We start from the raw sequence: 26,559 nt of genomic DNA, 5'->3' as shown, positions 1-26,559 counted from the left end.
GGAATCTGAGCCCAGAGTACGTTCTGAAGGAGCTCTGATCTCCAGACTTTGGTGGCAACCAGACAGGAGGCTGCTGAGACAAGGGGAGAAGGACAGATTGGGGAGGACAGATTGACACCCTCTCCCCTTCATTGTACAAAAACCTGCCAGAGAAGACTTGGAGTTGAAGCTGGCTTCAACACCGCCAACAGGACAGCATCCTCTACCCCACCTGAAGGCATCAGGCTAGCTTACGGGGTTCAGAACAGGCCACCTAGCATGCAAAGATGGCCCTCCCAACACCTCACTATTGCTCCCTGCCCTATAGCACCTACCTCTTGAGGCATCTGCCTCCCTCTGCCTCATAGTAGGGCCACCACTGTACTTAGGAACTCCAGGAATGCCACTCTAAGGCACTTCTTCAGAGGGAGGGGGAGGAAATGTATGCATTTGCCATTGTTCTTTGATGCATCGTAAGGATCAAAAGCTCTTGTGTCCCCTCTCCCTGTCTCCCATTCCCTGCTGTGATCTGTGTGCCTCTTCTATGCACCACCCGCAGGTGTATCCTGAGTTGCAGATCACCAATGCCGTGGAAGGCACCCAGCCCGTCACGATCGACAACTGGTGCAAGAAGGGGAGACCCAAATGCAAAGGCCACCAGCACATCGTGGTGCCCTATCAGTGTCTGGGTAAGTGCCTGATGAGGAACAGCCACAGGGAGTTGGCACGAGAGTTGTGCTTGCCGTATTTAGTGTAGACCAGGGCTGGAGAAGCTGTGGCTTTCCAAGTGTGGTTGGACCTCACTTCCCATCATCCCTTACTATTGGCTAAACTGACAGGGGCTGATGGGAGCTGATCAGCTAGGAGAACACCAGAGGTTCCCCATTCCTGGTCTAGACCAGGCAGGTCATTGTCTCTCTGCTTGTAAAGCAAGTGCTTTCCTACTGAGCTGCTGTTGTTATTGTTATTATTATTATTATTATTATTATTATTATTATTATTATTATTATTTTGCACCCCACCCATCTGACTGGGTTACCCCAGACACTCTGGGCGGCTTCCAGCATATCCAAAAAACATAACCAAACATCAATCATTAAAAACAGGACTGCCTTCAGGTGTCTGTCTTCAAAAGATTGTCTAGTTATTTATCTCCTTGACTTTTGATGGGAGGGCGTTCCACCGGGTGGACACCACCACCGAGAAAGCCCTCTTCCTGGTTCCTTGTAACCTCACTTCTTGCAGTGAGGAAACTGTCAGAAGGCCCTCGGAGCTGAACCCCAGTATTCAGGCTAAACGATGGGGTTGGAGACGCTCCTTCAGGTAAACAGGGCCTATGTCCCAGTACATTTCTGAGCACAACTCAGTGCTAGTGCTGACCTTTAAAGCCCTAAAGGTGAGCACTAGCACTTTGTGCTCAGAAATGTACTGGGAAATAGAAGGAGCAAGCGCCAGTGTGTTGCAATGCTAAGGGCAACCTTCCCCAACCTGGTGCCCTCCATTTAGCATTAGCCATGCTAGCTGGGGCTGATGATAAATTTGTATGGACCAGCTGTAAGCTGCATAACTATGAGAAGCTTCCTATCTTGGAAGTTGGCTTATAGAAGATTCAGAGTATTTGTCCATCATAGAATCATAGTTGCAAGGGATCACGAGGGCCATCCAGTCCAACCCCTGCAATGTAGGGATCTTTTATCCAACATGAGGTTTGAACCCATGGACCTGAGATTAAGAGTCCCATGCTCTGCCAACACCAGCCTTTCCCAACCTTGGATCCCTAGATGTTTTTGGACTTGCAGCACCCATCATCGCTTACCATTGCCCATGCTGGCTGGGACGGATGAGAGTAGTAGTCCAAAACATATGGGGGCACCAGGTTGGAGAAGGTTGGGTTAGAAAGATTGCAGGTTCGATCCCCATAAGCGACAGCTGCATATTCCTGCATTGCGGGGATTTGGACTAGGTGGCCCTCAGGGTCCCTTCCAACTCTACAACTTTATCATTCTTGGGAAGACTCAGGTTTAAATCCCCAGTTAACCAACACAGTGAGCTTCACGACTTTGGATCTGTCACTCTCACTCTCTCTCTCCAACCCACCTACCTCGCAGGGTTGTGGTTCTTTCAAGGATGGGTGGGATTTTTAAAATTTAAAATGTCATAAATTGTAACGCTGTCTCCTCCTGTTCCTTTTCCAGTGGGTGAGTTTGTGAGCGAAGCTCTCCTCGTGCCCGACAAGTGCAAATTCCTGCACCAAGAAAAAATGGATTCGTGTGAGACCTACTTATATTGGCACAGCGTGGCCAAAGAGGTGAGCAGCTGGGAGCACCTTAGTGAAGGGAAAGTAGCAGATAGTTTAAAGCAAGGGTGGGAAACCTTCTTTTTTCCAGTTGTGGATCACATTCCTGCCTTCTTTTTTCCAGTTGTGGATCACATTCCCTCAGGAGCAATTTGCCAGCCTCCCCTTTCCTCTCTCTCTTTTCCCCACTGCTGAGTGGGCTGCCTTGGGAAGGGCAGATCACTCTTGCCCAAGGTCTCAGTTGATGGTTTGTAGAAAACTCCCCCTTCCAACGCTCTGCCCATTTTAGCATATCCTCTGCCTGCCCTCTTTCCCTTTCTCCAGGGACTTGAAAACAATCCAGGGCCTGCAGGTTTCCTACCCCTGCTTTAAGGCAAGCACTGCTGAAGGTGAAGAGGCTGTCAAGACTCTTTAAAACAGTCTTTTCCCAAACTCGGGTCTCCGGTTGTTGTTGTTTTTGGACTACAATTCCCATCATCCCTGACCACTGGGCCTGCTAGCTAGGGATGGAGGGAGTTGTAGTCCAAAAACAGCTGGCGGTCCCAGTTTGGGAAACACTGCTTTAAGGGATGTTAAGAGAGTGTTTGTGCCGCAGTTACAGGCTGGTTTTTTGTAACCCTCACCGCTTCCTCCCAAAGTAGGATGCTAGCAGTGATAACTTTTAACCTCCCAAGTTTCCTATTAAATGTCCCTGGAGGATGACCGTGAGATAATGCAACCTACGATTAATTTCCGGGTCCAATTCAAAGTGCTGGTTTTGACCTATAAAGCCTTAAACGGCTCAGGACCGCAATACCTCAAGGACCGCCTCTTCCCATATGAACCTATCCAGACCCTGAGATCATCTTCTGAGGCCCTTCTTCGTGTGCCTCCTCCTCGAGAGGTCAGAAGGGTGGCAACATGAGAACAGGCCTTCTCTGCAGTGGCTCCCTGTCTGTGGAATGCTCTCCCCAGGGAAATTCGCCTGGCGCCTTCACTATACATCTTTAGACGCCAGGCAAAAACATTCCTCTTCAACCAGGCCTTTGCCTGACCTGACATCCTATACCCTTTTTAAAATGCTGGCTCTTTTCAGGTGGTGGGTAATCTGGTTTTTGTTTTGATTTTATGTACGTGATTTTTCATGTGAGACCTTCGGATATAGGACGGCATAGAAATTAAATAAATAAATAATACTGTACATCATGTCAAGCAAGTCATTTTTACCGCTGACTTTCTTTTGGGGCTGGGGAGCAGAGGAAACATGGAAGTTCCTGCAGAGCTAGGCAGCTGTTGTGTTGTGTGTGAGTGGAGGGGGACACAGAGGGAATGTGGGTGCCTGAGATTGTGAGTCTGTGTGTCAGATAAGTGATAAAGGGGAGAGTTTGTGTGAACTGGGGGCATTTGTGAATGGGGGGACGAGGGAGATAGTAGTCCTGGCCAGGTCTGGATCCTACCCACTAACACGTGGTCCCTGGGCGCAAAAAGGCTGCCCACTCCTGGTATGGTATAAGTTTTTTTGGGGGGGGGTGCAATTTCACAGTAGGACAGAAGAAAGCTATGGAATTTAGCTTCCTTTTTTAAAAATAGTGTGGGGTTTTTTTGCTGCTTTTTAATTTCAAGTTACAAAACATAGCCATACAAGGAATACAGAGCTTAGTAGGCATACAGAAAAGAAAGAAAAAATAGGAGCTGATGGTTGTAGTTTTACATGTTCCAAAAAAGGCAGCCAAATGAAAGTGTCACTCCATAAGGTTCCATAAATTGATGGAGGGTGAAAACTCTCTCTGGTTCTCTTAACCAAGTCAATAAAAGGATACCATGTCATTTAGAAGGTGTGAGTCTTTCCCTCTGCCCCAAGGTGGATATTCCTTTTGTGAACTAGTTAATTTGTCCATAAGCACAATGACCAATACTTGTGAAATCCAGGCTTCGAAAAGATATGCATTTAAAGTTTCCCCCCGTTTTGCAGTCACTAATCTTACTGCAGTTAATAAATGGAGGATGAGGTCTTTATTGGTTATGCTCTTAATCTGAGGAGTAAAATTAGATAGGAGGACTTCCTAAGAACATAGGTTTCCTTTTTAAAAAAAGTTTTTAGACCTCATGAGTACAAAGATAATGTTTGGCACGGTGCAATCAGTGCCTGCCAAAATCTCAGAAACAAGAATGGCTACTGGATAAGGCTTCCAGCTGAGGGATGAGGTTTCAGGTCCCTGTGTTATTTCTTCTTTGCCCTGCCCCACTCTGGAGTAGCAGAAAATGGGATAAATTAGGAAAACCAGTTTTGCAGTGTATAATATATCATGCACAATAGGAGAAATCATGTAGATGTCATGTGTTTAATTTGCAAAAGGTCTACGAGATTTGTTTGGTATTCCTCGTAACAGAGTTTTGAGATACTTTGATGCAGAATTTAAATTTTCTTTTAAATGTAAAGTTCACCAACCTCACAGTGAGAATTGGTTGCATTCAAACATAATTGCAAAGCATGAATTGGTACTATGTCTGTCTTTTTATGCCAGTTTACAAACCATGTTCTGTGAAAGTCTGCCAAATACAGGTGAAACTCGTGAAATTAGAATATCGTCAAAGGGTGCATTTATTTCAATAACGCATTTTTTAAAAAAAATTACAAATGTTTTCTTTTGGAAATTCCACAGTAATAAAACAAATAGTTACAATAATACAAAAATAAACATCACTATTACATTTCATTAATTACACTCCATTTATAATTGACCCGCCTAACGACAAATAATTACAATTACAACAAATAAAGGCTTGACATATCTTGCTTTGCATGTCATGCATCTATCTCATATATTGGTTTCACCTTTTAAGTTGCATTACTGAAATAAATGCACTTTTCGACGATCTTCTAATTTTCTGAGTTTCACCTGTAAGAATATCCAAACCATGAACTGGGGGTGGTGGTTTGCAAACCATGGTTTGAACTAACCACGGTTTGCTGCAGCATCTGAAGTCACAAAACCACAGTTAGGGTCATTGTTCTGCCTTAAAAGAGGCTGCTGCCCCATGGTGAGAGGTGTGACGGTGTGTGTTGAGCAGATGGAAAAATGAAAGGAGACAAGTGGCTGTGAACCATGGCTTGCTTGCTGTACATCTTGAAGCTCAAACCATAGCACAGGTTCAAAGCACAATGGCTAGTGCAAATCATGCTTTGGTGTGATGTCTGAACGGAGCCAATGAGTGACTTAGCAGCATTCTGACATTGTTCATCTCCCATTCCCAGGCCTGCAGCGGTGAGGAGTTGGAGCTTCACAGCTATGGCATGCTGTTGCCCTGTGGGGCAGACCGCTTCCGTGGGGTTGAATATGTGTGCTGCCCTGCACGCCCCACAGCTCTCAGGCTGGAACAAGCCACTGAGGCACCCCAGATCCTTGCCCATCTGAGAGAGGAGGCCCTGCACAGGTGAGCAAACGACCCCAAACTGCACTTGCCACTCGCCCCTTAATGTTGATGGTGTGCAGTATGGGACGCTTTGGAGGTTAAGAGGATCCATGTTGGGGAAATTGCAATATATTCCCCGCCCCCCACAAAATAACCAGAATTTATTTGAATTCAGGTTTTTAATTCTGCAAAATTCAAGGCCCTATTTGCTTCCACCCAGGTGGCATTCACACTGCTTAAGATGTTCTGCAAGGTGTTACCCACACAGTTCCCCCCTTGCCAGAAAGACCCCCCCCCCCCCAAAATGCACACTCTTCCCTTTAAGTATCTATTGTGGAGTCTCCTGACTGGATGGTTCTTTCTTCAGCAACAAGGTTCCGACAGGACGCATCCCGACAGAGGAAGAGAGCCTGGAAATGGAGGAAGAAGGGGACCTGGATGAAGATGAAGAGGTGGAGGAGGATGAGGACGACGAGGAGGAGAGCCCTGGAGATAGTGCCCCTGACCCCGATCCTTTCCCTGCTGCCTGGGATGACTATTTTGTGGAACCGGGTTACTATGACGACAGCATCACCCAGACTACCATCACGACCACCACGCAGACCACTGAAGAGGATATCAAAGGTAAGCTCTGGAGGACAGGACAGGGCTAGCATCTGGATGGTGAAGCTGTGGACCACCAGATGTTGTTGGGATCCAACTCCCATTAGCCCCTGTGAGTGTGGCCAATAGATGGGGATGATGGGAGTTGTAGTCCAACAGCATCCGAAGGGCTACAGGTTCCCCACCTGCTCTTCCTCACTTGCCTGTTCTAGAAGTAGCAGGAGGGAGGAGAAGGAGCTCCATCCTCCTCCATCCTTTCCCTCACCTTTCTGGGAGACCCTGTTGATCTGTCTTATAAAAAGCAACGATGAGAGAGGCCTACTGAGGACGCTTATCTCAAGGAATGGAACCCGAACCTAGCTGTACTTTGTTTTTCTGAGAGCGGGTGAAGTCAGTGTTCCCATTCAGGGCACTTCTGAAGGACGAAGTTCATGGAATCCCTGCTTTAGATGTTAGCACATGAAAGGAGGGGCGCATGGAGCCAGCAACCAGCTACAAGGGGTGGTGGGACGAGAATGCTCAGCTGCTTCTCCTGGTCACGTCTCCTCCTCGTCCTCCTCACAATGGGGCGCCTGTTCTAGAGGCAGCTCGGAACCTGGCTCTTCCTGGCACAAAGGGGCAGACTCAGTGAGCCACTACGTCCCTCAGCCGACACAGCTCAGGGGGGGGCACAAGGGGGCACTCCCGCCTCAGTCTGTGAGGAGCCAAGGGGAGCTGAGAATTCAGCGGGTTTTTTTTGTCCTGTACAGTTTTTGTAAGAGGTGGGGTTTGATTCAATTTGATGTATCGTTTAGATTTTCATTCAAATGGATCTCAAAGCGGCTTACAAACAGTAAGAAACATTAACATAATAGAACATCACAAATACAGGCACGAACATTTTAGGCACGTCCAATACAGGCGCAACCGCGCATGTGTACATCATACTGAACCTGGAAGTGACCCAAAAAAGTCACAAAAAAGGGTAGAATGGGGAAGGGGCGGAATGAGGTGTTTGCAGGCTTTTTCAACATTGTTTGAAATATATGCGATTTCATTTAAATGCAGTGCCTTGGAATGTAACCCCTTCATAAATTGCAAGTTGTCTGTACAGCATAAATCATATAAAATAATCAACAAATAATCTATAAAACAGTTACAATCTACAAAACACTATTAATGAAACAGCAACTGAAAAATAGGCGGGGTGGGCCCGTTATGCCATGTGAGGCTATTTTACAGCCTTTGCCAACATGGCGTCCTCCAGAGGTTATTGGACTATGACTCCCATCACGCTGGGGCTGATGGGAGCTGGAGTTCAAAGGCATCTAGAAGGTTGGAGAAGGGTGTGTATTGATGCCTCGCCTGAGTGGGGAGCCCCCTGTCCTGTGGGGCATGCTTTGTGTGGGTGGGAGGGCCGAGGCATGGCGCCTTGTGTAATGCACTTCCCTGTGTTTGCAGTGGCTCCCACTCCTCGCCCCACTGATGGAGTGGACGTTTATTTCGAAATGCCCGGAGATGGGAACGAACACGCCAACTTCCTGCGTGCCAAGATGGACTTGGAGGAACGGCGCATGAGACAGATCAACGAGGTGATTGGGGGGCAGCTCTAGAGCAACTGTCATCCCAAGTGAGGGGTGTCCTTGGTGAAACACACTTCCCTTTGCTGAAATTGTGAGCGTCTTCAATGCACTGGTAGCCTGCTTCACAACTTGGCCTGACCATGGGGTTGCGGCGCTCATCTCGCTCTATTGGCCGAGGGAGCCGGCATACAGCTTCCAAGTCATGTGGCCAGCATGACAAAGCCACTTCTGGTGAACCAGAGCAGCACACGAAAACCCCATTTACCTTCCCGCTGGAGCGGTACCTATTTATCTACTTGCACCTTGAGGTGCTTTCGAACTGCTAGGTTGGCAGGAGCAGGGACCGAGCAACGGGAGCTCACCCCGTCACGGGGATTCTAACCGCAACCTTCTGATTGGCAGCCCTAGGCTCTGTGGTTTAACCCACAGTGCCACCCGCGTCCCTTGTTTCACAACTTAGAAGGCACAATTTGTCCTCGTCGCATAAGATGATAAATTTGCAAGTGTGGATTTGATCACAATCGCTCAGAGGCACATCTTGCTGAATAGGCTTTGATGTTGTAAATTTCCCCGCATGAATAAGACAAACCAAGTGTTAACACAATGCCTGTCATGCAGGCCAGCTTTACGAGTGAAGATGAGCTGATTGTTTTGTTTTGGCTGCTGAGTGGATAGGAGAGAGTCTGTGGCAGGGGCTGTAAACAGTCACCAGGGACACCTGCCCATAATTCCTTCTCTAAATGTTGAATTTGCTCTATACCAGGGATGTCCAACTGATCGATCGCCATCTACCAGTTGATCGCGGGGTGTTCCTGGTCAATCCCGGTCGATTGTGGGACCCTGAGCTCCCCCTTCCCCCCAAAAAATCTCTTGGAAGTTGGATGTGCCTGCTCTCTATGAAACAGCAATATCCAATATATAAAATGCATGCCTTCAAGCCTGACAGGCGATACTGAAGGTGTAGGGTGAGAGGACACAATAGGAACTGCATCATGGGGTCAGGGTTTGTGCCAGGAAGAGACGTGGGCCTTTTTGTGGGAGCATCGTCCGCACCTCATCGCTTTGTTTCAATTCAACAGGTGATGAAGGAGTGGGCCGAGGCAGACAACCAAGCAAAAAACCTGCCCAAGACGGATCGTCAGGCACTCAATGAGGTAACAAAGGACCTTTTCAGTGATGGCCCCACAGCTATGAAACACTTTACCTACCAAAGTGTGAATGGAGCCTTTGATTGAGACTTTTTAATAGGCTTAAAAAAAACCCACCACACACCTATCCCAGCTTACTTTTTCCTAGGTGTTTTTCTTTAATAATGGTGCTGGTTTGGAAATTGTTTTATATCTTGGACAGATTGTTTTTATGCTTTTAAATGCTTTTTGGGGGTATTTCTCATGCCAGTATTAAAAATGCCAGCTGCGCTGGGGATTTGTTGAAAGGGTAGGATACAAATTCCCAAAATAATAAAAACGCGTTTAAAATAACATGTTTTTAATTTTCTTTCGTTGCTGCTTTTGGCTCCTTTTTTAATTTTTACATTTTTGAATGCTGGCTTTGGAATGTCTAGATATATTTTTATTTTGAAATGGCATCATTTCTCTCCCCCGTTCCCAGACTGCTATTTTGTAGAAGAAAGCATATGAATGAACTTCATGTTTTGTCTGTGTAGATGTATTTACTGGGGGACGGCTCCATCAGTCCAACCCCTCCTATAACCTTTACAAAAACCCCACACTAACCCATGGGGAATCTTTTTTGCTTCTGCCCCCACCCCATGGGCCAATTTTGACAAGTGAGCATAGCTACCTGCACGTCAGTCGCACCATGCAATTGTTATTTCACATGATTGACGGGCGGCTTGCTCCTCCCACCCACCCAAAACTCAACGTCAGGTGTTAAAGGGGGCAGCGTGGGAGAGCTTGTACATCTGCTCAACTTCAGCGGTGCTGTGCAGCACCAGGTGTTCAGAGACCATCACCCTTTGGCCCCAGCAGATACATTTAACTTCATGACCATCTTGCCTTCTCTCTTGGCTGACCCAGCACTTCCAGTCCATCCTTCAGACGCTGGAGGAGCAGGTGTCTCGAGAGCGACAGCGGCTGGTCGAGACTCACTTGGCCCGTGTAGTGGCCCTGCTCAACGATAATCGACGGGCAGCACTAGAGAGCTACCTGACTGCTGTGCAGACTGATAATCCCCAGGTAAGGAAAAGCATATAGAGGAGGGAGGGGATGAGTTGGGTGGGAAGCTGCTCAGGAATGCTGTTCTTTACCTTTACCTTTACCTGGTTGGATGCCATTGCCTCCTTCGAATGGCACCACTCTTTGGGGTTTTTTTGCATCTCTTTGGTTTTGTTAAATTAGTTTTTGTTTTGTTTTTTTAATTTTCATTCTTTTATTTATATTTTATACATTTATTTACATTGTATACATTCTTATTTATTTAAAAAATTGTTTTTGACAAAGTCATAATCATAAATAAATAAGAATAAAAATATGCACCCCACCCACCGAGACCATTCCACTGTAACTATCCAACCTCCCAGAATATCAACAACTCTTGCGATGGTTTGACCCCTTTCCGTTTTAACAGTACAAGTTCTACAAACGCCCTCCATATCTCCTCAAAATCATTTGTCCTGCGTATTCCCCATCTTACCTTAACAGCACATTTTAATTTATCGTTAATAGCTATACCCCACACCTCTTTATACCATTCTTCATTCTTCCATTTTATGTTCTGCTTGCCCCTTCCACTTCCTGGCTATAATAATTCGTGCAGCTGTCAATGAATTTGTGAGCAAGTCCTTCATAGCCGTTAAATTAGTTTTTAACAATAAGATAATTGTTGCTTTCGTTTGTAAGCCACTTTAAGCAGCTCCCTTTTGTAGGGGAAAGTATGAGGGTTTTTAAAAAATAAATTATGCATTAACTTGTCCTTTTCTAGTTCAAACTCTTTCTTCTCCCCTATTATTATCACCCCCTCTGTTAAAGATCTTTTTGTTTTTCCTTGGAGACCTTATTACCCAGACTACCTTGCACTCTGCACTGACTACAAATCTGGGCATGTTAATATACAGGACACATTTGTCCAGCACGTGCCCAGTCTCATGTAGATGCACGTGAATGCTTCACATTGCACATGGATGTGCCACTGCATGTATGTGTGCATTTAAATGTAACTGACTGCACATGACATGCTTACATGGGTAAGTGCTTTACACTCATCACCTGTAAGAATCAGCCTTTATAATTCAAGTTCTCTGTGTGCTTGAACTCTGTGAACTCTGGTATTGGGGAAGAATCCTGCACATATCACAGAGCAGCAAAGCGGCAAAAGTATTAGGCAGCAATCTTCGAGACATTTTAAAAGAGAGTAAGCTCTATTGAACGCTTTGGGACTTACCATCAAGCAAACATGCCTAGAATTTCTCTGTTTAGCCCAGAACATCCAGTTCAACTCTCCACACAGCCATGAATCTCACTGGATGACTTTGAGTCTTTATTCATTGTGTCTCAGCCTAAGCTCTACCTCACAGGGTTGTTGTGAGAATAACATGGGGAAAGCAGACCGTGTTTGCGGCCCTGATCTCCTTAAAGCAAGGGCTGAGCAAAAAATGAAATGAAAGATTTGGGTTTGGGTCAGTTTCTGGTAGAACTCCTGAGAATCTCTAATAAACATTTTAAGTAAGAAAGCATTTTTTTCCTACCCGGCAAAGGCTGAGAATATGAGTTTTTGAAACCCGTATGGGCAATGCAAAGTTAAATTTCTGAAACCAGAATTCCAGTGCGCTAAAAGTTATCCATTCTGAAGGAAATCAGCCCTGAGTGCTCACTAGAAGGACAGATCCTGAAGCTGAGGCTCCAATACTTTGGCCACCTCATGAGAAGAGAAGACTCCCTGGAAAAGGCCCTGATGCTGGGAAAGATGGAGGGCACAAGGAGAAGAGGACAACAGAGGACGAGATGGTTGGACAGTGTTCTCGAAGCTACGAACATGAGTTTGACCAAACTGCGGGAGGCAGTGGAAGACAGGAGTGCCTGGCGTGCTCTGGTCCATGGGGTCACGAAGAGTCGGACACGACTAAACGACTAAACAACAACAACAAAAGTTATGGCCGTTTGCTACATTTCCATTGCAGGCTGACTTTTCGACTTCTTGTAAACAAAAAAATAAGCAAAAGGGAGGAAGGTACAAGAGATCTCCCCTCTCCACTCCCTTTATCTATCTGTCGTCTTTCCTTGCAAGCTCCTTTCCTGTTTATCTCCTTTGTCTCCTCTGTGCTTTCTGCTTCTTCTTCTGCCTGGTACAGCCTCTTCCCTGCTATTCATCAAGCTGTTTCAGGGCCAGCTTAACTGAAGGCAAACGTAGTGGCAGCCCGGGGTGCCGGTAATCCAGAGGTGTCTTCCTCAGCAACCCCCAAGAGGGGAAAAATCTCTGCTAACCTGCAGTTTTGGGGAGGCAGCGCAGAGGCACTCCTTGGCATGGCTGATATCCCTTCGTTCCAGAAAAGAGGATCAGGGGCCTTTTCCTGCCTATTCCAGGGCACATTTGCAAAGTCATTAAAGATTAGAATAAGGAAACAATTTTCTGTTCAGATTTTGGTCACCTGATGTGCTAAGCAGCAGAGCAAGAGCGCTGGGGCAGAATTAGAACTCACGACAAACTTTGGGACAGCATGGAGGGCAGGCTGAGAACAGATGGAGGCTGGCAGGATGTACTGAACCAGAATATGCTGCCCTAGATGCACTGTTTTCTTCCCTGTCCTGGACTCCTTGGGGAGGAAGGGCAGGATATAAATCCAATAAATAATAATGATAATGGCAATAATTGTCCAGAGTGCCAAGCCCTCCGGTCAGAGGACTGTGTCACTCCTGTGGCCTCCGCAACAGGCCTCTAGTTGTGAATGGAGAACAGTAGCAAGCACGTTGTCGAGTGTCATGAATGCACAATAAAGCAACTGTTTGTTTATTGCATTTGCTGCGCAGGGAAAGAGATGGAAATGAAGGTTGATCTGGGAGGATAACAGACAAGCACACCCTGCCTGCACATTTCTAGGGGGCGGGTGAGGGAAGTTAGAACAGTTAGCCTGGAATAACCTCTGGAGCGTGCAGGTGCCAAGAAGAGAAAGATGCTCGTCCCTGTCATCCTGTGTCTTGTAATAAAAACAGTGCGAGGCGAATGTGTTCCAAGCAATACAGATCAAAACCATGCAACGCGAAGTGCTGGGTATTGTGCGCCTCCGTTGGGTGCTTGGAAATGGACAGGATACAAGGAGGAAGGAGAAGCAGGACGCAGAAAAGTTGCATGGAAGCTGTCGCAGAATTGTCGGGTTGAAAGGGGCCATGAGGGCCATCTGGTCCAACCCCCTGCAATGCAGAATATCTTTTGCCCAATGCAGGGCTCGAACCCACAACCCTGGGTTTAAGAGTCTCCTGCTCTGCCGACTCAGCTATCCTGGCTGGTTAAGTTAAAGATGATGTTGGTAGCATGCTTGGGAGTGGACACATCTAACATCAGAAGGAGAGCCGGCTGAATCGGGCCAATAGCTCATCTAGTCTCGCATCCTGTTCCCATGTACCTATGGGAAGCCTGTACATGAGCAGAGCATTCTGCCTCTGACAGTGGAGACCAAACATAGCAATCGTGGCTGGTAGCCATCAATCTAATTTTCCTTTTACAGGGGGAAACTGCTGCAGGGGCCCCCAGTCCAGTTCAGGCCCGTGCCATGGGAGGAGGGAGGTTAATCCTTCTCCTAAACAATTTTTTTGTTTGAAACCCCTTCCCTGTTTGGCCCCAAAGCTTCCTTTGCAATGTTGAGGGGTGATTTTCAGCAGGGAAACGGAGCAGATGATGTCACCCTGTCCTCCTATGCTGTGGTTCTAAAACCTGGATCGGGGCCCCCCCACAGCTCTCTTTTCCGACGGAAGAGGCGCAACTTGCTTCTAAGCATTGCTGGTTGGAAACAATTGTCCGCGACTTCACAAAGCAGGTGTGGGCCTTCATTTAGGAAAAGACTCAGGGAAAACCTTTAACCCGACCACACTTAAATGCACTTGCCACTCACAATAGCCCATTTGTGTGCAATGTTAGGGCAACAGCGAGTTTGTTCCTGGGGAGGTGCACCACTAGTGTGCTAGCAGGGCCATGACAAGGGGCTAATTCAGGGAGCCACAGGGGAATGTGGCAAGCTCACACTAGTCAGGCTTTCACTGTGGCCCCGTGGCCTGTGTCTGGTGTAGGTTAACCCAGGAAGAGGTGGGAAGGGGGCCATGCAGGTTGTTCAGATGAAGGGTCAGGAGACGGTTTAAAAGTACCTTTTCCCAAAAAAAAACCCAGAGTCCTTTTTGTTGGGAATAATTCAGACGGAAATTTCCAGGTGTCAAAAGAGGTTATTTATGTATGCCACTACTGCGGCTCATGTTTTGTTAGCTCAAAAATGGAAAATGAGCAAGGTCCCGACTAAAGAAGAATGGAAACTTAAGCTGATGGAATATGAGCAGCTTACGGACTTCTTGTTGCTTAGTTGTTTAGTCTTGTCCGACTCTTCGTGACCCCATGGACCAGAGCACGCCAGGCACGCCTGTCTTTCACTGCCTCCCGCAGTTTGGTCAGACTCATGTTAGTAGGAATGGAATACTGAATGGGTTAGTTTATATAAAATAGGCAGGGATTTATGTTCTGCAAAATGAACCATTGAAAGAGAAGAAGGGAAGTCGTTGATATTTTAAGGGTGTTTAAATGAATATTCTTAAATGTAAAACAGAAAATTTAATAAAAATGAAACAAAGAAAAAAGGAGAGGGTTAGCCAGTGGTCATAGAAATGCAGGAAGTGGCCTTATACTGAGTCAAACCAGACTAGATCAAAAGCTGGCAGTGGTTGTCCCAAGATTTAAAGCTGGAGACATTCCCAGCTTGAAGATGCTGGGAATTGAACTTGGGACCTTCTGCATGCAAAGCAGATGCTCTACCACTGAGCTATGTCCCCTCCACCCACTTATTTGTTTCAGTGAGCTCAGGCCATTGGTTGGTCTAGCTCAATAATGCCTACACTGGCTGGCAGTGGGTCTATAAGGTTTCAGGCAGAGAGTTTTCCCCCAGCCCTACCTGGAGACGCCGGGGATTGAACTTGGGACCTTCTGCATGCAAAGCAGATGTTCTACCGCTGAGCTACACCTGCACCTGCCTAACTTGTTTTGTTTTTTGTTTTGTCCTCTCCCTTTGACCCAGCCGGACCGCGTCCTGTTAGCCCTGAAGAGATACGTGCGGGCAGAGCAGAAGGACCAGCGCCACACCCTCCGACATTACCAGCACGTGGCAGCTGCTGATCCCGAGAAGGCTGAGCAAATGAAATTCCAGGTCTGGTTTCCATCCTTCCTCTTCTTCTTCTTCTTTCTCCTCCTGCTCTTGGGTCCCTGCACTCACACCTTCTTGGCCGAGGGGAGCAATAATAAACCCGGGCTGCTGTCGTCCCCAGGTCTACACCCACCTGCATGTCATTGAAGAACGGATGAACCAGAGTCTGGCGCTGCTCTACAAGAACCCTCAGCTTGCCCAAGAGCTTCGAGGAGACATTGGTAGGTCTAGATGAGATGGACCCAAAGGTCTGACCTGGTAGGAGAGGGCTTCCTATATATTGCTTTCAGGGGTATGTCGTAGAGCTACTCCTCTCCTTATCCCAGCTGTCCATACCATAAGATCTTTAAGATGAGGCCCTTATGCACAGCCATCTGTCCCGTGAAGTTCATTCAGAGACCCTTCTTTCTGATAGCGCCGTATCTGTGGAGGTGAAGGGCCGTGGCTCAGTGCTAGGGCATCTGCTTTGCACCCAGAAGGTCCCAGGTTCAGCCCCGTGACATCTGCAGACGAATGCCTCATCTCTGAAATGCTGCAAAAACTGCCTGCCAGTGTCAGGCTCCAGGGACTTGTCTCCCCCACCCCACCCCACCCCACCCCACCCCGCTTTGGCAGTAGATACAGCAGAACAAGCAAAAGGAGTCTCTTACCAGTTAGAGATTTTAATGAGCACAGCGAGAGAACAAAGAATCCATTCCTAGGAATGAAGGTGCTCCCAATTAAGGGTTCCCCCCGCTTCCCCCTTAGTCACCCACGTCAGTTCCACGTCTTGCAACCTGATCTCGCAACCACTGTGCTTTCTGTGCTGCCACCTTATCTGCTCTCCTTGACCTTGGGCTGAGCGGATGGACGCTTTCCAGCGAAAGTGAGTCTGTTAACTCTCTCTCTCCCAGTTCTTCTTCTCCTAGCTGTTCACCACTCAGTTCTTCCCAACTTCTGCCTTCTGAACTATGTCCCTCTGCAAGCCACTGTTCCAAATCTATACTGTCCCACTGCTCCTGGGAAGATTCAGGGTCCTGACTAGGAGCAGGGGGAGGGGGAGGCTCCCACCATTCCTCCTCAGTGCAACCCTCCTCAGCACGGTCCCTGACAGCCAGTAGGCAATACTGAACTCAATAGACTCAGTAAAAGGCAATTTCCCATGTGCCTATTTTGGAGAAGGGCCAAAGCCCAGTAGAAGAAGATCTGCATTGCATGTGGAAGGTCCCAGGGTCAGGCCTTATGTCTCCGGATAGAGTAGGCAATGTCCTCAGTCTGAAACCCTTGGGAGCTGCTTCCAGTTAGCAGAGACAATATTGAATTAGGTGGCCAAATGGTCCAACTCAGTTTAAGGCAGCTGTCTATATAGTCCTAATGCCCTCCCTTGAGGGATAAAAACTGCCCAGCAGTATTATAATCATCTCTATGTCGGTTCAAAACTCCTTCTGTTTCAAAAAGTCCCAGGTTTTTGGAATTTTATTAATAGACAGGCTATTCTGCTTGCTTTTTAAATATACTATATTTCCCCCTCTATAAGACACCCCCATGTATAAGACGCCACCTATTTTGGGGGACTCCAATTTAAGAAAATGGGGGAAAATCTATCTGTGTATAAGACGCCCCCAAATTTTGGACATTATTTTTTAGTTTAAAAAACCCTAGTCTTATACATGGAAAAATACGGTATATATATTTACCTTTGTCTTTGGTTGTTATGTATGCTGATGTGCTCCTTAATTATACAGCATTCATTTTTATTTATATTTGCTTTTGTATACCATCTTGGTGTAGATGAAGGGTGGTCTAAATGCATTTTTTTTTAAAAAAAAAGTAAAGGGAAATTCTGCAAAATGCTGGGTGTCCTCTTTGAGTGAAGGGTTAGATTTGCCAAGCAAGCACGGAGAGGATCCCATAGGGATGGCTTTTAATAATAATAATAATAATAATAGGGAGGAGGAGGAGGTGGTGGTGGTTTGGGGGAAACGGTTGCAACACACATAATTGCAGGAGGGTAGGAGTGGAGTCGGCTGAAGTTCAGGGCAACTCTCTGACCCATTTCTCTGTAATGCTCTCCTAGAGGAGCTGCTGCGCTCAGAACGGGTGACCACCAACGAGCTGCTCACCACCTCCATCTCAGAGACACGCACCACTGAGGAATTCCTGCCCATGGACAGTAGCGAGGACTTGGTTTCTGAGAGCCATTCGTACCCACGTGATGGAGAAGGTGAGTTCAGGATGCCTTTGAAAGAGACGGTGCTTTGCTTAGCAAAGGTGACCAGCGCACTCCTCAAGTCATGACTCTCCCTGGAGCATCGTAGTGGCCCAGTACAAAAGGAGCCGATTCACAGGAGATCTTGTTTTTATTTTAAAATATGTTTAGGCTACTTACTATTCAGGGAATTGCAAAACAGTTCATGCCATAAAGATATGCGTTAAAAACATTTCAAAAAAAATGATACAGGCATATAGGATTGAGGAATCCTGCATTAATCATCAGGAACTGCCTGAACGATGGGCAGGGATGGAGGAGAAACTTGGTTCTGTTTGAGTTTTAATGTGAACCTACCCAATTTGGATTTTTCAAGTTACAGGTAGGTAGCCGTGTTGGTCTGAGTCGAAGCATAAAAAATAAAAAAATTCCTTCAGTAGCACCTTAAAGACCAACTAAGTTTATATTTTGGTATGAGCTTTCGTGTGCATGCACACTTCTTCAGATACACTAGAAACAGAAGTGGATTTTTCAAAACATAGCTTTCCTTAGAAATTCTCACTTCTAATTCTGCTTGTTTGTTCCCTCTCGTGAGTGAAATTGGTAGGACTTGCTTTTTGGTGCATAGATGTTTGGGGAAGACATATCCACTGTGGAAACTAAGGTGCTTCGAGGGTGTTGCTATTTGCAGGTGTGATTCAGTCAATGCAGAGCAAATTCAGGTTGTATGATTATAGTTGATTAGGAAGCCTTAATCTTGCTTCTCCCCCAAAAAAACCAGACTTCTTGCAGTAAGGAAAGTGACGGTGAAATGCACTGAAGATTGTGGTTTGCCAATTGCTTGATGCAACGTCATCTAACCTCCCTGCGATCCAATCAGAACAAATATTCAGTAGACAGCATCTAATCTCTCCAGAAAGAAATCACGATGGATGCTCAATAAAGCCTTATCTAGAACTGGCTCTGTTGACTTCAGGACTAGATTTCTTGGCACTGTTTTCAATTTAGCCAAATTCTCACTTATTTTTGTATTATATTTTATGTTGCTTTGATTTTCTTTCCTTTAAAAAAACACAACGCAACTATTAACCAATCATCATACGTCTGCACGAAAAGCAGGCTGTCTGGAAAGGCATACAGGTTTAAAAATCAAGAGAGATAGAGATGAACGAGAGAGAAATAAGAGAGACAGAGTGAAAAGAATCCAGCCACATAGAAGAGAAATAATGAGAGAAGCCACCAAAGCAAACAGCAGCAGTCTGGAGACAGAAAAGAACAGATAGCAGACACATTCCAGATGTAAAAATGGCTGGCTTGGTGACTGATTGTATCTGAGGATCAAAGGATAATGAGGAGTGCTGAGATTGCATGCTTGGGCAGAAGGATGGATGGTGAGATGATCAAAGTCCACAGAGATGCAGACTATGAAAGAAACGAAGAAAGAAAATATCTTAAATTTGATGGAGAAAGGCCATAGCTCAGTAGTTCCCTGGTGTGTCTGGTTAAAAAGGATCTAAGAGCCGATGGTGGGACAGACCTTTGCTGGAGACATTGGAGAGCCACTCAAACAAGGCTGAGATAGATGAATAAATATTCTGACATGGATTAAAGCAGTTTCCTATGGGCTATTCTTAACCTTTTAAAAACTCAACTTTTAGACCCGGAACTCATGCCCCATATGAATGGGTTGAGTGATACAGCCGAGTGAGAGGTTTGTGGATGGGTTGTTGCTCATTATTTGACTCTTGTTGCAATTTGACACTTTGGTTCAGTGCTCTGTTTCCATCATCTGACGCTTTATCAGTATGGTCAGTTTTGCTTCACTGTTGAGAATGACCATATTTGTTGAAATTCCATTTATCTCCCATTTTTAAGGAGCTCCGAAAGGATCTCTCCCGGCAGGGTGAATGGGCATTAAAACAGCTAATGCAATTCAACGCAAGCAAGTGCAAAGCTTTGCACTTTGGGGGCAAAAAGCTGCATCTTCACGTCTATGTTTATACGGTCTGAACTAGCTAGCGGTGACTGGCCAAGAAGGAGTTCTTGGGATTATTATGGTGGATAGCTCAATGAAAATGTCTATCCAGTCTGCAGCAGCTGTGAAAAATATGAATTCCATTTTGGTGACCATTAAGAATATAAATTAGGAAAGGAATCGAAAAGCAAAACTGCCAATATAATAATGTCATCATAAAAAATCTATGGTGCGACCACATTTGGAATACTGTGTGCCGTTCTAGTTACCGTGCCTGAATACAGTACAATATTGTAGAGCTGTAAAACGTTGAGGAAAAGGTAATTAAAAATGATCAAGGGGCTGGAGCAACACTCTCTTGAGAAAAGGTTACGGTGTTAGGAGCTTTTAGTTTCGGGCGGGGTGGGAGAAAGTGAGTAAGGGAGAATATTATGTAAAGAAAAAGGATAGAGAGATGTTTTCCACCCTCTTTCATAATACTAGAAGCCAGGGTCTTTCAATGAAGCTGAATGTTTGAAGATTCAGGGCAGATGAAAGAAAGTGCTTATTCACACAGCACATAGTTAATGGCCACAAGCCTGGGTTGCTTTGAAAGAGGGTTAGGCAAATTCTTGGAAGACAGAACTATCATTGGCTACTAGTCAATTTTATGTAGTTGTTATTAGTGTAGAAAGCCCTGAAGTGTCGGAACCCACACGCTTGAAAGAGTGCCTCCCCCAATACTTACATATTTGTGGGAGGGCTCTGCTTGTGATTCCGCCAATGGACACTGCCTTTGGTGTAGCAATGTGTGGCAGGGCCTTCTTTGTGACTGCCCCTATTGCAAAATTGCCTCCTGGTGGAGATCCAATTGAGCCCCACCCTGATTTCAGATGGGCAGCAGTTTAAGACCTACTGGTATCTATTTGTCTGGGCCTTTGGTGTATAATCAGATGGGAGGTTGATTGTCCAGTTGTTTGCTTTCTGCTGTATTGCATCTAATGATTTAATCTTTCTGTGTTTATTGTTTTGATTTTATCTGTATGATTATTGTTAGACCACCCGGGCTCCTTCTGGAAGTAGGATGGGATATAAGAATAATAAATAAAGAAGTAAAAATAATGATTTTGGAGGGCATATGGCTCTGGATACCAGTAACTGGGGGGCACAAGTGGATAGATTGCTATCGGACTCGGGTTCGGCTTTCAGACTTCCCAGAGGCATCTGGGTGGCCACTGTGAGAACAGGATGCTGGACTGTTTAGGGATAGCTCAGTTGGTTAAAGCATGGTGCTGATAACGCCAAGGTTGCAGGTTCAATCCCTGCATGGGCCAGCTGCATATTCCTGCATTGTATGGGGTTGGACTAGATGATCCTCGGGGTCCCTTCCAACTCTACAATTATACAATTTTATGACTATATGGATCTTGTTCTCTTATGTTCACAAACCCAATCCTGATCAGGCCTTCCTACAACAAAAATTTAAACCAGTGTTTTCCAAACTTAGGTCTCCAGTTGTTTTTGGACTACAACTCCCATCATCCCCAGCTAGCAGGACCAGTGGTCAGGGATGATGGGAATTGTAGTCCAAAAACAGCTGGAGACCCAAGTTTGGAAAACACTGATTTAAACAATACAGTGGTAAGACTCAGAACATTGAATGTGTTTCCTCGTTTAATGGCATCGTCTAGTTCAGGCTTCCTCAACCTCAGCCCTCCAGATGTTTTTGGCCTACAACTCCCATGATCCCTAGCTTGCAGGACCAGTGGTCAGGGGTGCTGGGAACTGTAGTCTCAAAACATCTGGAGGGCCGAGGTTGAGGAAGCCTTGTCTAGTTGGACCCTGTGAGAGAGCAGCATAACCAAAGCTGAGCTGGGATTTGAACTTGCATCTCAATGGCCAGTCTAGATACGGAGCAGAATGAAGTGTTGGAATCAACTGCAGGGAGGCATCACACCCTTTTGAGTGCTCCCCTATGTTAAAAGCTCCCCGCAAACAGAGAATGAGCTCAGCAGACAGACAGGCTAGAGCTCCACTGCTCTGCTTTGCTACTTGCTGAGTGTGTAACATGAGGAAGCATTCCAAAGCAGTATCCCCCACCTGTAGTCTGAAGAGGTTGCAGTTCCAAGACTTTTTCCCCCAGATCCTAAGCAATGACATCATCTTCTGGAGCACGGGGGGGGGGTGTAACTGATGGACTTTGTTCTTGCTCTGGCAAGTGAATGAGGTGGTAGCGAGACTTTCATGTTTGCTTGTGACAGATTAGCATAGAGGAAGTCGGGAAATGAGGGGAAATAACCAGAGGCTGGGTACTTCGTTCCTTTTTCTTTTGATAGGGTTCCTTTTTCGTGCCTTCAGTTTTTGAATAGCAACATTTCTTTGCTTGATTGCTATTATTTCTAATTTAAAAACTTAAAGGTTGCTCTTCAGTTGGCTGAAGGTATCTGTGTGTTTTTAGAAGTTGAACCTAGGTCCTAGGCAATGAGAAGGTCAATGGAGTTACTCCCAGGAAACAAAGCATAGGATTGCAGTGGTGTTGATCTTAATAAACTGTGGTTGAGTTAATGTGCTGCTGTGCGTTCCCATAATAATGCCTGCAGTTTTGGACTTCACTTGGGGTGTGTCTATAGGGGCCCTTGCACTTCAGAATGTATCACTTTATCGCTGCTCCTGTTGCGTATGGACCCAGCATGGGTCCAAACACCAACAGTCATCAAAAGCATTCCAGTTCTTAGCAGAGAATTCTGCTGGCAGCTTTTGCAGATGCCCACCTGTTCAGCCCATGGCATCTCCAGTTAAAAAGCACCCAAGTGGCTGGTGATGGGGAAGACCCTTTGCTTGAGACTTTGGAGGGCCATTGTCAATCTGAGTAGGCAGTACTCTTCCATTTGAGGAAGGGCCCCATTGGCTCAGTGGTAGAGAATCTGCCTTGCCTTGCAGAAGCTCCCAGGTTCAATCCCCAGCATCTCCAGGCAGGGCTGGGACAGGCTCTTCTGTGAAATCCTGGAGAGCCCTGCCAGTCAGTGTGGACAGTACTGAGCTAGATGGACCAGTGGTATGGCTTCGTGTAAGGTAACTTCCTTTGTGCAGGACTAGATGAGGAAACAGCAGGCCTGGCAAAAGGCAATTCTCTGTGCCTGTCTTCTGCAATCTGCAAGCCTCATTGGAAGGCCCTAGGTTTCAGGAAGAGACTTATTTAACTGAAGCCCTTTCTGCTTGGGCAACCACAAAGGATGTGAAAATCTGTCCGTTTCAGTTTCTCTCTGCTACTATTTTTTCCCATCTTAAATTAAGTTTATTAAATTTTTGCATCAGTTTGTGAATCTTTTTTTAACTCCTCATGAAAATGCATCAACATATTAGTGTGCACTTCTGCTAATATACCCATTTTTGCAAGTGATTTTCCCCATCATAGAATTGTAGAGTCGGAAGGGACCTTGAGGGTCAACTGATCCAACCCCCTGCAATGCAGGAATCTTTTGCCCAAGGTGGGGCTCAAACCCACGTCCCTGAGATTAAGAGTCCCACGCTCTATCGTCTTTGCATGTTTTGTGTGTTATTTTGCAGTAACAGATGCATTTTATGTACAATTTCTCCTAATTTACACATTTGGGGGGTGTGCAGATTTTGAAAGATAGCTGTTGTTTTGCAAAAGCCTGGTGCAGATAGTCTCTCTTCCAATACAAACTGAACTGGATTTATCACCTCCCTCCCCTCGCCAATGCTAGCAGCAGTATGATCTGGACCTGTTTAACATCAGTTATCCTGTGGTGATAACCTAATATATATTGCAGGCAGAAATTTTGTGGTCTAAGGGGAATTTGTTGGGGGGAGCCAAAACCCAGCCGCGCACAGGGGATATTTTACTCAGTTTCTCACAAAGCAGCAATACAGCCCACCAGCTTTTAAAACAGAGATTGCCTAATGGGGTTAGAGTTGTTTGGTTGCACTGCTGCTTATGAGCGATTAGGTAAAATACCTACATGCTTTTTTATTTTTGGTTCTGTCTCCACAAGCAGAAGGTCTGACTTCTGTCTAATGAAAGCAGAACGTTCTAGGGAAGGGGATATCTTTAGAGGAGGTCAGACCCCCCAGGAGCACTCCTTTGGCTATAATCTTATAATAACCCTTTGGTTCGTGTCAACCGTTCAGTTTGCTCCTATGAGTTCAAAGCATGAATTGTAAAAATAATAATGCTCTCTGGGGTGTGCAACTTGCCTCTCGCTTCATCCTAGATTAATAAGAGATTCTGTAGCACAATAGCAACGATGCCATCTCCTCTGGTATGCAGAGTTAGGTGGAGGAAACTGCACATTTCCCTAGAGGAAAACAGCAGCCTATGAATGAACTAAGATAAAAGAGGGTGGCTCTGGAAGAGCAGACTGATGCATAGCTGCCAAGTTTTCCCTTTTCTCGCGAGAAAGCCTATTCAGCATAAGGGAAAATCCCTTAAAATAAGGGATAACTTGGCAGCTGTGCTGATGCAGTGATCTTCTTATGCTGGATGGCTGCTACACCAGAACGGTCACCTCCGTAATGTGAATGGTGCTCCAAAGAGGCAAAGTCGACAGCGTGCAACAACAGCTGTAGGAATGAAAGCGAACAGAGCAACAGGGACAGCCAGCATTGCCAGGAACTCCTACTGCTACCTATTCATCATTGCATTATGCACTGACGGTGCCTCGAGGCTACCTGCACGTAGAAGGGGCCAATCGGAATGTGCAGAAGAGCAAATTGCTGGGCTGAGGCTTCCTTACCCTGTCCCAGGCACCCTCATGCTCTCGTTCATTGGCATGGCGTCCACATTTATGGCCCTAGCCACTTGGGGGGGGGGGAAGGCAGTGAAGTCATTGTGACAATAGTTCTGTGTCCAGCGGGGAGTGTCGCATCAGAATCACGTCTCCAGTTCTGCTGCATGTATCCTGCAAGGAACCATGAGCCGTGTCCCCTTTCACTTTCTTGTCCCCATTCACAGGTCCACGAATGTGAGGAGATGTATCAGCTGTTGGGAGAGTGAACCTTCCCCATATTTGTTTTTGTCTCCCTGCTTGCCACCAACTGCAGTTTTTATTTTCTTCAGATGGTGTCTAAATGATGATACCTCGTGATGGGGAGGGGGGAGTGGCCGGGCACCTGCTTGGCATGTCCTTGTTCTCTGGTGTGCAGAAAGTGGACAGAGATTTTCTTGCTCAATGCAACTTGGAGTCTCAACAAATCTAAACAAAGTCCTTCCTGGTTCAACTAGCCTTTTAAGTAGTCATCTTTCCTGGTCTGCATCTTTATTAGAATGGTTTTTGTATGTTCTAATTGTTTTATATTTTGTGCATTTGCTGCCCAGGGCTCCTTCAGGAGGAAGGGTGGGATATACATTTTATTAATAATAATAATAGTAATAATGGCAGTAGCAGTAATAATAAAATGTTGCCAGGACTGACAAACTACTTCTCCCAGCGCATAGTTCAACTGCATCATTCATCACCACAAGGTATAGCGATGGCCACCAAACTTGGACAGCTTCCCATGGAGGTTAGACAAATTCATGGGGAATGAAGCTATCAATGTCAGCTAGCTATGATGTCTGGGTACTACCTCCAATATGCCTCTGAACACCGGTCTCTGGAGATCACGAGTGGGAGAGGTCTCTTGAACCTGTGTCCTGCATCTGGGCTTCCTGTATGCTGGACTAGATGGGCCTTTGGTCTAATCCAGCAGCACTCCTTTTATGTTCTTAACTTTCTTTTTCTGGCATGCCTTGTTTCAATGGCTTTCAAACATTTTTTGCCTGTAGAAGGAATTCTTTCTTCCACTGATGTGTTTGCCTCAGGAAGAGCCCCTTAAATATCAGTTGTGGAACTCTTGTTCAGTATAGAAGGTTCTGGAACATCTTCTTGCTATTGCCATGGGTGCAATAGACCACACACTCAGAACTCACCCAATGCTCTCCTACAAGAGAGGAAGTGATAACCAAAGCATCTTTCAGGGAAGCTTTTCTGCCATTGCTGGTCTTCTCTTTGAGGGGACCCCCAGATTAGGGGTGAGGTAGGCAAACTTATCTAATTCACACTTCCTGAAACAATATGCAGACTGAAACGCAGACATCCTTTCACATGTGAAAGTTTCTGAATTTTGTAGTGCAGTTCTCCAGCCGAGTAATGTGTACAAAAATTCACATACTAGGGTAAAGTGTGCAAAAAAGTGCACATTTTAAAGAAAATAACATACAAAAATGCATTGTTTAAAAAAAGAAACCACTTTGCTTTAATGTGTATGTTACAAACATCACATACAAAAATCTGTGAGTAGAAATCTGCAACACAATGCTGGCGAATTTTCCTGAGGACCTTTTAAAAAGAGATTTGCAAATTGATATGGAAAGGTGGAGAGCTGAATTTAAGATTTGAAAAATGGGGAATTGAGGGAAACCAAAACAGATAGGTTAGCGCCTGCCCCTAACCCAACCACTAATGATACCATGTTCAGTGAATCCGCAGTGCTCCTTCAAACACAGCTTGAAAACCAGTTGCCCTACTTGCTAGCTTTGCCTTCTGCTATCTCAACACCCTTGGCCTCAAACTTGTCTTCTTCTTTTTCCTTTTTCTGTTCTTTTCTTTCTTTATGCTATGCTTAATCTCTCCTCCTGCTGCTCTGTGGGGAACGGGCAGATTCTGAACAAGCGGACAAGAAAGGTGAGTGCCCCACTCCCATAAACAACACCACCTCCTTGTGAGTTTTGGTGGTGTGGGGGGAGAAGAGTTTTGGGTCATTTTTTTGTCCAAAATAACTCTGTGCCAGAGTAAATGGTGATACCTGAGGCGCTTAATGACTCGAGACCTCTGTTCCTCTGTCCCACAGCTTCAGGGCTGGCAGAATATGACTATCCAACCAGTGACAAGGCCTTGCTGTACGAATATGAGCGCAAGGTAAGCTGGATGTTTATTTAGCATTCATTGTTTTTATTAATATTTACAGCCTTCCTGTACGCCAAGCAGCTCAAGGTGATGGGCATGATTCCCCTACCACAACTCCCATTTCAGCCCCACAATAACCCTGTGAGATATTCTGAGACCCGCTCCATCTTTAAAGCACATCCCACCCACCCAAGAATTCTGGGTACTGCGGTTTCTTAAGGGTTGCGGATCATTATAACTCCGTGAAGAGTCAACTACAGTGCCCAGAATTCTTTGAGGGAAAGCATGCTTGAATTTGCTTTAAAGGTATAGTGTGTACACA

General features: G+C 45.8%; 1 protein-coding gene across 3 annotated transcripts in view; it reads left to right on the top strand.

The window, feature by feature from the left end:
* Positions 1–26,559, top strand: part of APLP1 (amyloid beta precursor like protein 1) — a 55,736-nt gene that overhangs the window by 10,504 nt on the left and 18,673 nt on the right. For 2 of the 3 annotated variants that reach the window (XM_088671138.1, XM_088671137.1), the window contains exons 3-13: positions 539–668; positions 2,175–2,287; positions 5,511–5,689; positions 6,036–6,292; positions 7,712–7,842; positions 8,913–8,987; positions 9,873–10,031; positions 15,062–15,190; positions 15,309–15,408; positions 17,244–17,390; positions 26,182–26,249. In XM_088671138.1, coding sequence (XP_088527264.1) covers positions 539–668; positions 2,175–2,287; positions 5,511–5,689; positions 6,036–6,292; positions 7,712–7,842; positions 8,913–8,987; positions 9,873–10,031; positions 15,062–15,190; positions 15,309–15,408; positions 17,244–17,390; positions 26,182–26,249 — 1,488 coding nt within the window. Of the gene's footprint in view, positions 1–538; positions 669–2,174; positions 2,288–5,510; positions 5,690–6,035; positions 6,293–7,711; positions 7,843–8,912; positions 8,988–9,872; positions 10,032–15,061; positions 15,191–15,308; positions 15,409–17,243; positions 17,391–25,991; positions 26,072–26,181; positions 26,250–26,559 lie in introns of those variants that run through there. The other variant, XM_060275705.2, reaches the window with a different exon arrangement.

The sequence above is a fragment of the Zootoca vivipara genome, chromosome 6 (assembly GCF_965207765.1).
Source record: "Zootoca vivipara chromosome 6, rZooViv2.hap1.1, whole genome shotgun sequence".
Classification (NCBI taxonomy): Eukaryota; Metazoa; Chordata; class Lepidosauria; order Squamata; family Lacertidae; genus Zootoca; species Zootoca vivipara.
This window is presented reverse-complemented; position numbering and strand designations above follow the sequence as displayed.